The 12,500-nt window shown below is 45.2% G+C and overlaps 1 protein-coding gene across 1 annotated transcript in view; it reads left to right on the top strand.

Annotated features, from left to right (window-relative positions):
- atp10b (ATPase phospholipid transporting 10B) overlaps window positions 1-12,500 on the top strand; it is a 103,830-nt gene that overhangs the window by 37,392 nt on the left and 53,938 nt on the right. The window contains exons 3-7 of the mRNA XM_063190476.1: window positions 545-630; window positions 739-845; window positions 2,396-2,527; window positions 9,137-9,264; window positions 11,901-12,153. Coding sequence (XP_063046546.1) covers window positions 545-630; window positions 739-845; window positions 2,396-2,527; window positions 9,137-9,264; window positions 11,901-12,153 — 706 coding nt within the window. The remainder of the gene's footprint in view (window positions 1-544; window positions 631-738; window positions 846-2,395; window positions 2,528-9,136; window positions 9,265-11,900; window positions 12,154-12,500) is intronic.

Raw genomic sequence — 12,500 nt, 5'->3', positions numbered from 1 at the left:
TTCAAAACAGATCTCTGCATTGTAATTGGTTTTGCCAGACTCAGGGCACAGTGTTCAAAACGTTCTCAGATCCGAGGCCAGACCCACTCGCAGCTGAAAAATGTGGGCGCCCAGCGGGTGGCGCTGGTTTACGTACCAGGCTAATATAAAATGCATTTTGCAATGCAATGCAATGGAATGCCCAATACAAAAATGTCAATTTCCCAACATTTCACAAAAATGGATATACACCGTTTTGCAACGAAACCCTTCACTTCTACTTCTACTTCATACACCTCTGCTGGAAAGCACCACAAAGTTAAAGATTTATCTCCCGATTATATACAGACAGAATGTCACTTTTCTATAACAAAGTACAGTAGAACACTCTCTTGCTCACGCAACTTGCCTTCTGAGCTATAGTTTGATGTTAATTTCAAAAGTGCTGTATATGCACACCTCCTTTAAAACCCATAACCTATTTGTCAGTTTGTGCTTTTATTCTGCTATTACGTGTTTTTTTTCATAGTCTTTAACTCACTCTGCATGTTCTTTTTTTTTCCAGAACTCTCCTTTTAAGCCTGCTGCTTTCAAAAGCACAGTAGTCTGCGAGAAACCCAACAATGACCTCAATCATTTCAGCGGTTACATGTGAGTACAAAGACGGGACCCTTTTCAAGTATGCAATGTCTCTTAAATAAATAAAAAGGCCGGCTTGTAAGAGGGGGGGATTCTGACCAGTCATTTGCAATTCTGCAGTGAGAAAGCGGATAAGAAGAAGCTGGGCTTCGGGATTGACAGTCTTCTATTACGAGGATGCACCATACGGAACACTGAGGAGTCCTCGGGCATTGTGGTCTATGCAGGTATTATGTTATACTGTATTATATTATATTATATTATATTATATTATATTATATTATATTATATTATATTATATTATACTTAGCTGACACTTTTTTTATCCAAAGCGACTTGCAGATGTTATAGGCTATTGGTTACAGTCCCTGTGCTGTAGCAATGTGGGGTTAGCTGCCTTGCTCAAGGGCACATCAACCATGGATGGAGGTGTAGGGAGTGGTAAGGGCAGCATACAAACTTGCAATCCTATGAACAGTCCAACTCCCAAACCATTGCACCACGGCTGCCTATTACATTACATTAGTTTATACGTTTGTATTACTGTACATTAGATTACAGCAACATCAGTGTTGTACTGTAACACATTGCACTCTGCCATTTGTGTCATTAATTCACCAGCCCATAACAAAGCAAATGATGCAAACCTTGTTTTGCATTTCCATACTGTATGTTATATAATACCACAGGCCGCTAACTAAGTAGCAATGCATTCAAGGTTTACGCTTGTGAGGCACATGATGAAAAAGGAAGCAAGCTCATTGGAGAGCCACTGTATGAACAAAAGCAGGGCCGCTGAAAACTTTGGCCATCAGACAAGTCATCAGAAAGCCCCAAACACCCCCCCACACACCCCACTCAAAACACACTATGTAATATCAAATTTGCCAGATGTGTGATAATTAGAGTATTTGTACCATATTTTTGTCCATTTTTGTCCTCTGTACCTTACGATAAAAAGACATGCTGTATGATAATTTCATGAAGTTGCCTTGAAACAACTATTTGATTCTTGTACGATAATTTCCTCCCAAAAAGCCCCCACAAACAATAATGTTGAGGTTTTACTGTAGTACGATACTTCAGCATTTTCCATCTGCCAACACAGTGTAATATGAACTAGATTCTGGACCCGCCCACTCCCTACTGGGCCCGTTTCAGCTAACCCTTTTGTCTCCTCTCTGTCATCTTCTCTGAGCGGAGGTCCTATAAGCGATCATGTTTGGTCAGGAGGCGATGGTGTTTGTGTGTTTGCACCATTATGACTAACTAACCCCTGTGGTTCCTTTTGGAAGACGAGCATACGCACGGGCATGAGCGCATACACACACACACACACACACGCACACACACACACACACACACACACGCACACACACACACACACACACACACGCATACACGCACACGCACACGCACACGCACACGCACACGCACACACACTGAAAAGCCAGTGCACACTCATAAATACACACACACACACACACACACACACACACACACACACACACACACACACACACACACACACACACACACACACACACACACACACACACACACAATGTATGGTACAACCTGAGAATGTGTATGTGTGATCACACACAAGCACACATTCGTTCACACCCATACACACCCACACGTGCACACAAATGTACACTCCACTAAAAAAAAAAAAAAAAATCAGCCCACGTATAACACCTCACCCCACCCCTTATCCTCCCGCCCCCAGCTGAGTTTGATTTTATTTTTTAAATGCGTATTTACTTATTTACAGGTCACGAGACCAAGTCGATGCTGAACACGGGCGGGGCGCGCTACAAGCGGAGCCGGCTGGAGAGGAAGATGAACAGCGACGTGCTCTACTGCGTGCTGCTGCTCTTCATCATGTGCCTCATCGGGGCCATTGGTATGGATGCATCAGTGTGTGTGTACGTGTGTGTGTGTGCGTGTGCGTGTGTGTGCGTGCGTGCGTGCGTGTGTGTGCGTGCGTGCGTGTGTGTGTGCGTGCGTGTGTGCGTGCGTGCGTGTGTGTGTGTGTGCGTGCGTGTGTGAGTGTGCTGTCGTGAGTGCGTGAGTGCGTGCGTGCTTGTCTGTGTGTGTGTGTGTGTGTGTGTGTGTGTACAGGTACGTGTGTGCATGTGCACGCATGTGCGTACGTGTGTGTGTGTGTGTGTGTGTGTGTGTGTGTGTGTGTGTGTGTGTGTGTGTGTGTGTGTGTGTGTGTGTGTGTGTGTGTGTGTGTGTGTGTAGGTACGTGTGTGAATGTGCACGCATGTGTGTGTGTGTGTGTGTGTGTGTGTGTGTGTGTGTGTGTGTGTGTGTGTGTGTGTGTGTGTGTGTGTGTGTGTGTGTGTGTGTGTGTGTGTACAGGTACGTGTGTGCATGTGCACGCATGTGCGTACGTGTGTGTGTGTGTGTGTGTGAGTGTGTGTGTGTGTGTGTGTGTGTGTGTGTGTGTGTGTGTGTGTGTGTGTGTGTGTGTGTGTGTGTGTGTGTGTCCGCATGCGCACAAGCCTTTCCATTGGCAGGCCATTGGTATGGATGTAGTGGAGGAGCTCACCCACTGCCATCAGCCAACCTCCATGGTATTGATCCAGCACCTCTGGGGATAATCCAAAGTGCTCAGTGGGCCTGGAGGGGGGTGGGGGATAAAGTGGGGGGTGGGGGGTAGGATGTAGTGGGGGGATGTCGAGCATTGTTGCCAGACTTGGGCGGTTACCTGCCCAATCGGGCTGCTTTGGATAGCCGTTTTGCTGGTAAAAACGGTCACAAAAACGGCAATTGGGCGGGTTTTTCTGTACTTTTATGGCCATAGAAGTCAATACAATTTGGTTGAAATTGGGCAGAATTTAGCGTCTCCAGCCGGGCAGTTTTTGAGCACCGTTTGGGCTGGAAATGACCAGACATGTCTGGCAACAGTGCTGTTGAGAGTCGTTGGCATGTATGATGTTCTCGTAAATGTGGCAGTTGAGGTCATTGCCTGACCCTGCCCTCTCTTTCAGGACAGGGTTTGTCTACGTGGTATGAGTTTAAAGCTTTATTATTGAAAGCTTTATCATCTACAGCAGTGGTTCTTAACCTGGGGTGTGGGCACCCCCTGGGGGTGCGCCAGAAGTTTCAGGGGGTGCGCAGAATTTTGCTTGTGTTGAGGTTGTGACCAAAATTCTGCTTGCAAACATTATAATCAGGCCAAATTATGAGCAAATAAAAGCATATTTTGGTCCCCATTTAAAGTCATTAAAGTATTGATTAATGGCTCAAGCAAGAATAATTGTAATTAATCAATGAAATACGTTTTTAGTGCATATACACGTGTAGAGGTTTGGTTTGGGGGTGCACGGCTTGTCTTCGGCATAGGGAAGGGGGTGCGTTGAGATAAAAGGTTAAGAACCACTGATCTACAGAGTACAGACAGCCCCAGTTGAAGTGTTTCGACTTCATGAAGTGCAGTTTAATACAGTGTGTAAGAACAAATAATAATGTATGTTTCTACTTGCTTCTCCTCTATAGCCCGTTTGTCTGATTGACAGTTAAAGGACCAGGTCAGTCAATTTCAATATGCTGTTGTATTGCTCATGCTACCCTTGACTTGTCAGTACCCGGTGATGCCACATTTTTCGGCTCTGCCCTTTCCGAGATATGACCTATTCTAATGGGGGCAGCGTTTATTTACAGTTAAAACAAATTTAACATAGGCCTACTCAAAATATTTTTCCAAAAGGTACCACTGTTTGCTAGTTGTCTGCTGGTGTTGTATAACCTTTTGGATGTTTTTGGGAATGAATAAAAATGTTTTTTTGAAATGTAAACAAAGCGCTGCCCCCATTACAATGACCAGGATCTCGGAAAAGGCTGAAGAAGAAAAAAAAAACCTCAGGTACTGACAAGTCCAGGGTAGTGTGAGCATTTCAACTGCATGTTGAAATTGACTGAACTGGTCCTTTAATGTATTAATAGTAACCTACAGCAAGTGTTTTTAGGGTCAATATTTGAATGAGGAACACTGTACTTTAGGTACAGGTCAATGTAATGTGTAACAACAATCCATTATTATTATTGTGCATTTACACTTCGCCGTAAGGTTAGGTGAAGGGTTACGACCTTTGACAGTTTAAGTAATAATGTTCACGTTTAAAGGGTCAGAGGCAGAGCAGAACTGGGACCAAAAAAAGACTACAGTAAATTCTAAATTATGGGCCAGTCTGTCAGAAAATACAAAAAATACCTATAGCATTTGTGTATAGCATGTGTACTGTTTAATGTAGAGTGTAGCAACCCATAACTTGTGTATTTACGCTTCACCTTAAGGTTATGGGGTTGCCCCTTAATGCACGCCGTATCTCCAGTGGCATGCTGTAATAGTCATTGAAAAGTTAACTACTATAGTACTATATAGTGGTGTGGATTGGCACTGCCCTCGCGATCCGATACGATCACGATTCGGGAGGTAGCGTTTCGATTCGATTCGATTCTATGCGATTCGATCCGATCCGATTCAATTCTACAATGCATTGCAATGCATTACATTCCTACTGAAAGCAAAGCAAATGTTTCATCAGTCATGATGAGGCAATACAAGTAGTCAGATACTGAGCAACAATTTATTGGCTGTTTTCTGTATCAGTCTGGGTCAGTCTGTATCAGCCTTGCAATGCTTTTAAGTACTTTTATTTAATTTAACATTCATTTGCTCCCGAAATATCCATGGAAGTAATTGAAACTTAAAAAAATTGCTGCATCGATTCTGGAACTTGCCGCATTGAATTGGATCGTCCATGCCCCGCATTGGATTGCATCTCCGGATCGATCATTGTTGACACCACTAGTACTACACTACTATGACATAACACAGGGCATTTAGTAATGCACTATGACTTGCTCATTGCCATTCTGGTAACAGCAAATTTATATTGGCGTGTCTTAACGGGTTAAGGGCTAATACCTTTTCTCTCATTGACAGTTATCAGCCTACCGTCTAGTGTTTTTCAGGTCAGGGTTAGGCTAGGTAGAGTATAAATGCAGTGAACACAATCCAGACTCAGCTGTGGCTCTAATGGCTGAGCACTGGACTGCTACGTGGGCGACCTGGGTTCGATTCCCGGCCGGGGCCCGGGGTCATTTCTATCTCTTTCCCCGTCTTTATCTCCCATATCGCTTCCCGTCTCTCCCCCACTGTCCTATCTGAAAATAATAAAATCCCCCAAAAATATGAAGAAAAAAAATCGTGTTCACAATCCTGCTTCTCCTCAGAGGTTTGAATCCCACAACTGCACACTACACTTTCTGGTGTCAGTTCAACACATACAGATAGAGTCAAACTGTGAGTGTTAAATAAATCTGGCTCTCAAGGTGTCGAATTAACGCTGCAGTTTTTTTTTACTGTGCCATTGGGAGCAACTCCTCACCCGTCATTTCACCAACCATGCCCTAAAGGTCAGGCAGTTGAGTTGACCTTAGGATCAAAAGGTCACAGGTTCAAATCGGAACAATGGAAATGGTTGAAGTTAGCGATGGGATTTTCGGCTCTTTCCTGAGATGCGGTTCTTTTGACTCTCCTCTCACTATGGAGAGCCGGCTCTTTCGGCTCCCAATCGGCTCCCCATACATACATATTTCTCGCTTACTTTCTGGTCATCATGTGGTCACCCTCAAAATCTGTAGTACCACGTACTGTTTATGGCCATCACTGAAAGGGCATTAGAGCAAGAGAATCACGCAGCTTCACCACCCTCTTCTCCTACCCATCCTCCCCAGGGCTGGATTAAGGTGACCCGGTGGCCCTAGGCTACAGGTTGCTGGAGTCCCCCACCCACAGAAGGCAAATTTCACAACAAAATGACATGGCCATTGTCATAATTCTGTGCTAGGAATTAAGAATAACATATTTGCAGATTTTTTTTTTCCCAATACTACACCTTGACCCGATTCTGCACATGCCCACATCCCCCTTTGGGCAACCAGGGGGGCGCGTGGCAGGTGGGGGGCCCTAGGCTGCAGCCATATCTAGCCTATGGGAGGCCCCTGGCAGGTGGAGGGGCCTAGTTTGCAGCCATATCTAGCCTGTGGGGGCCCCCTGGCAGGTGGGGGCCCCTAGCCTGCAGCCATACAGTATCTAGCCTATGCGTTAGTCCGTCCCTGCTCCTCCCTCATCAGCCCTCATCTGCCCTCCTCCTCGCTTGCATGCAGGGCTGCACTGGCCATCTGGCATTAGCCTGATTATTATCAACTTTCAAATCTCTTCGAGACTTGGTCTGACCAAGAGCATAACAATTAACATTTCCCAAACAGCATTTCCCAAATGGCATCCCTTGGTTTGCCAATGATTGTTTGCTTCCCAACAAAGTGGGAGAAGTTCCCGTATTTGCGGGAACTCAGAAAGTACTTGCATTGACTCTTGACCTGACTGGTAGCAACGCTGAAGCTGTTGCGTCACTAGGAGGGCACGGCCTGGCTAATCTGGCATAGCAGGCATTTCTTTCTTCTTTTTTTTAAACATTTCTGAAAATAGGGGCCCACAAGGGTGCGGGCCCAACGGTGAATCAGTTCTGCGCCTCTGATTATGTGGGGCCCCTTTCAGCCAAAAGTGCCCGGGCCCTATTTCTCCCCCCAGCCCAGCCCAGCCCAGCCCAGCCCAGCCCAGCCCTGTCTGCATGGGATTGCTCTTCTCTTCAGCCCCTTCAGCTGCTGCTGTGTGATGATGGATGACTAAGGGAAATTGGCCTTGTGTCATCTCATTTTTAGACCCCCGCCAGTGAAACAGGATATCATTAGTGACCGCTTCAAATTTCCTCAGGGCTACTTGATGACTGCTTAAACACACTTAGGCTGATTTAAAATTAGTCAAATATACATGAGACCACACATCACTTTGTTATGTCTCCTAATAATACAGTGTCTTTGGTGAGGTTGGGTGGGTGGGGCGGGGTGATCAGAATTGAGATATGCGTCCTGTACTTTTTGCAAATGGATTTGTGTTTTAAGTGTAAAAAAATTAAATGACATTTTCAGGTGCTATTTTTAATTTCCGTGACAGAAACATTACCGTTGTTTTTAATACTGCCGCTAGTGTTTTTCACCTTTTACATGGTCATTTTTTTCACTGACATTTTAAATTATCTATAAATCTACCCAAAACTTCTGGAGGGCTCTGCATGTTAGCTAGACTACACCCTTCTAGAGACGCAACACCTTTGGCGTTACTACTTGTCAGGTCAAGAGTATCTTCTTGGTCAGACCAGAATCTCGGTACGAGATTTGAAAGTCGATGATAATCAGGCTACTGCATGTATCAACCTTTAACATTTTTCAGGGCTCATCACTGTGGGAGAGACCTCCATTACACAGTAAAAAATGCAGAGTTAATTCTTCACTTACAGAGTAATCTGGGACCAAATAGACTCTAGAACATGTTAAATTGACTCTCTTAGTGTTGAAGTAGCACTGCAAGTATCCCTGTGTAGATGTAGGTAAAGGCCACATACTGTTAGCCTGATTATCATCGACTTTCAAATCTCTTCGAGACTTGGTCTGACCAAGAGCATAAAAAATTAACATTTCCCAAACGGCCTTTCCTAAATGGCCTCCCTTGGTTTGTATGATTGTTTGCTTCCAAAAAAAGTGGGAGGAGTTCCCGTATATGCGTGAACTCAGAAAGTACTTGCATTGCTCTTGACCTGACTAGTAGCAACGCTGAAGCTGTTGCGTCACTAGGAGGGCACGGCCTGGCTAACATACTGTATGTAAGGTCACTCACCACAGTAAAGCGTATCAAAAGAGTGTCATGTTGAGTGTCACTTCAGTCAGTAGAGAACAGATCAGATGGGAGTCAGTGTAGATCTTAACCATCCATTCTCAGGAACCAGGGGCTCATCACTATTTCAAGGTGTAACGAGCGAGAAGGAGAGAGAGAGCGAGAGAGAGAGAGAGACAGAGAGAGAGACAAAGAGAGAGTGAGAGAGAGAGAGAATAAATGAAATGATGTGAGGTGCGACGGTGTGCAGAAAGATAAGACAATTTCCCTTTTGGCTTTTAAAGCGCGGCGTGATCCAGGCCAAGTGCCCAGCTAGCGGTGAATAAAGCGGCACAATGACCTTGAGAGAGAGGTGTCATCTGGATCCTTCTGTCTGTTTGACAGACGCTAAGAAAAGAAACACATCAGCCAAGAATAGTACGCTCTCTATCACTCTCTTTCAATGTGTGTTTGCTCTTCACTCTCTCTCTCTCTCTCTCTCTCTCTCTCTCTCTCTCTCTCTCTCTCTCTCTCTCTCTCTCTCTCTCTCTCTCTATCTATCTATATATCTATCTACATGTCTCACTCACTACCTCTCTCTCATTCTCTTTCTGTCTGTCTGTCTCTCGTTTTTTTCTCTCACTGTGTCTCTCTCTCTCTCACACACACACACACACACACACACATCATGACACCTCTCTCACATCTCTAGGATATGCACTTATTATTAATCTCCCCCCTCCCCTCCCCCCTCTCTCTTTCTCTCTCTCTCTCTACCTCTAACAGGTCATGCTATCTGGCTAGACAAGCTTCCTGGCGTGCCCCCCTACTTGGTCCCTGACGGTGACGGCCATCTCATTCCCCCCACGCTGGCGGGATTCTACATGTTCTTCACCATGATCATCCTGCTGCAGGTGACTCCTAGCCAGGCCACGCCCTCCTAGTGACACTAGTCAGGCCAAGAGCAATGTAAATATTGTTTCTGATCTCCCGAAAAATCGGGAACTCCTCCCACTTTGCCAGGAAGCAAACAACCAGTAGGAAACCAAGGGAGGTAGGTCAACCATGCCTTATGGGAAATGCAAATTGTTATGGTCTTGGTCCGACCAAGTCTCGAAGAGATTTGAAAGTCGATGATAATCAGGCTAGGTGACTCCACCCTCTCTTCTCCTTCATCCCTCTGTCTCTCCATCTCTCCTGCTTTCTCTGTCATTATGTTTTTACACCTCCCCATTTCTACATGTGCTTCATCCTATCCGACTGCAGGTGAGTCCTACCTGTCTATCTCCCTCTTCTCCTTCTCTCTGTTTTCATGCCTCTCTCTATTTTTCTTGTTCTCTTTCAATCACTTCATCTCACTTCTATTACCGTACTTCTCCCTCTCTCTTGCTGTACTAACTCTCCCTCTCTCTGCTTCTCCCTTTCATTACCTCTCTCTCCCCCTCTCTCCCCATTGGTCATCCTGTCTTTTCCCCCTCTTCACTCTCCCTCTCCCTCCCTCCCTCTGTCCCTTCACTTTCCCCATCTATTCCTTCTCTTTCTCTACCTCTATCCCTATCTCTGATGCTCTCTCTCTCTCTCTCTCTCCCTCTCTCTCTCTCTCTCTCTCTCTCTCTCTCTCTCTCTCTCTCTCCCTCTCATGCTCTCTCTCTCTCTCCCTCTCTGTCTCCCTATTTCTCTCTCTCCCTATTTCTCTCTCTCTCCCTCTCTCTCTCCCTATTTCTCTCTCTCTCTCTCTCTCTCTCTCTCCCTATCTCTCTCCCCCTCTCTCTCTCCCCTCTTCTCTAATTGGACTCTCCACTCCACTGCCTAGAGAGCGCCTAAATAAGACATGACAGGGAGAGATTAACCTTCCCTAAAATATTTTGTATTTTTTGTTTGTGTGTGTCTTTTTTAACGTCTGTTCATTACTGTTTTATTTGAGGATGGCATGCTAATGCACTGTCATCTGTGTCCCCTGCCTGGCCTCTCACGTCCTGTATGTAGGCTCATATTTATCTTTGTTTTTTTTCCACGTGGCAACACACCATATCCCTCTGTCCCTCTTTTGTTCAGAAAAGACAATTACACAGATACTAAGTGGCACCATATGGCAAACATTAGTAAACAAGTGGCAGAAGTAAATCCCTCCAATCCTTCCATTGATAAACCTGAAACAGTGTTGCCAGGCTGGCCCAATTGGGCTGCTTAGGATGGCCGTCTGTGGGTAAAAATGGTATTAAGCAAATTTTTGGCAATAGAAATCAATAGAATTGAGCGGGATTTAGTGCTGCCAGGTGGGTTTTGAGCATTTTTTGGACTGGAAATCCTCAGCCTAATCTGGCAACCTTGCCTAAAAGGGACAAACTGGCTCTCTGTTCATCTGTTGCCCCTTAATGCACGCAGTTCCACCAGTGGAATAGTCTCTGAAAAACCTTGGCAACCATAAGACTACGCCACTAAGACTGCACGGGACCTTTGGTAATACAATTCGGCTTGGTCACTGCTATTCTGGTAACAACAGCTAATTTATTACAGGGGCCGTGTCTTACAGGGTTATGTCCTGCATATACTTCTCCTTGAAATAAAGACTAAACCCTTTGCACTAACCCTGCTTGGTTCGTGCACCCTGTATTCACCAAGTCGGAGTGTCATCACAATAACGCGTCTGCTATGGACTGGTAGACCCCCATGGGTGTCGTTCAGGGGGGTGAAGTGTGACTGATGACCAGGGCCCCATGTATATATATAGGGGACCCATTCACAGTCCAATTTATGAAAATATATGGCTGTAAATGTGTAAATATACAGCACACTGCAAAACATTGCAAGCCAGTTAAACATAAAAAAGTAAGTTGCCCTGCTGCCTTAAGTTTGTAAGTTATTTCAACCTGAGAAAGCCTCGAGTTCAGTTGAGCCTCAAGTTGAGTTAGCTTCAAACTTCCGGCAGCAGGGCCTGCTTACCTTTTTATGTTTAACTGGCTTGCAATGTTTTGCAGTGTGCTGTATTGTATCTGTCAGTCCAGTGACTAACAAGTCTTTTTTTTATATTTTTTTTATATATTTTTGCACCAGTGGGCCGCCTGGGCCGTTGGAGTCCAGTGTTGCCAGATTTGTCTGATCAAAACCCGCCCATAAGGTTCAACCCGTCCATAAGGTTCTCAAAAACCGCCAAAATGTGCTAAATTCTGCCCAAATTCAACAAATTACATTGACTTCTATGGGCCCAAAACGGCTGAAAAAAACGCCAAATGGCCAATTTTTCCCGTTTTTACCCGCAGACGTTCATCCCAAGTAGCCCAATTGGGCGCCCAATCTGGCAACACAAATAAACCAATATTGAGCTAAACAATATTCGCATTAGTTAGTCATTTTATATATCCTAGTGGGGCATTGACTCACAGGCCTAGACTATGGTTGTGAAAGGGGGTGCACAGGAAAGGTAGTGCGGCACGACCCATGTAAAGGGGGCCTTGGCTGGAATCTACCAGGGTATGGGGGGCCTTCGCACAGTTAAGTTTGGGAAACCCTGCTCTACTCTACTCTACTCATCCGTCCTCCTCTTCCTCAGGTGCTCATCCCCATCTCTCTGTACGTGTCCATCGAGCTGGTGAAGATGTGCCAGGTGTTCTTCATCACGCAGGACGTCGACCTGTACGACGAGGCATCCGACTCCCGAGTGCAGTGCCGCGCCCTCAACATCACAGAGGACCTGGGCCAGATCCAGCACGTCTTCTCCGACAAGACTGGCACGCTCACGGAAAACAAGATGGTGTTCCGACGGTGCACTATTATGGGCACAGAGTACTCGCACGCTGAAAATGGTTAGTAAAACAATACTCGATCAAAAAGTACAAGGTGTGCGCACATCCCAAAGTAACAACTTGCTGCAGGTGCAGAATATCAAAAAACGCATAAGGAGAAAAGGAGAAAAAATCTTCGCACATCGCAAAAGCTCCTTTGTCGTGAATAAAATGTGAAAAAAGGCAAAACGTTTCGACCAGCAAGGTCTTCGTCATGAAACATTGTGCCTTTTTTCACATTAAAATCACGACAAGGGAGATTTTGCGGTGTGTGTGAATATTTTTTCTCCTTTTCTCCTTTAGTAAAACAACACTCCCATCGTTAAAATGCAGGTCTTCTTGCAGTATTTTACTGATTAGCTTGCATT

The sequence above is a fragment of the Engraulis encrasicolus genome, chromosome 23 (assembly GCF_034702125.1).
Source record: "Engraulis encrasicolus isolate BLACKSEA-1 chromosome 23, IST_EnEncr_1.0, whole genome shotgun sequence".
NCBI classification, from domain to species: domain Eukaryota; kingdom Metazoa; phylum Chordata; class Actinopteri; order Clupeiformes; family Engraulidae; genus Engraulis; species Engraulis encrasicolus.
This window is presented reverse-complemented; position numbering and strand designations above follow the sequence as displayed.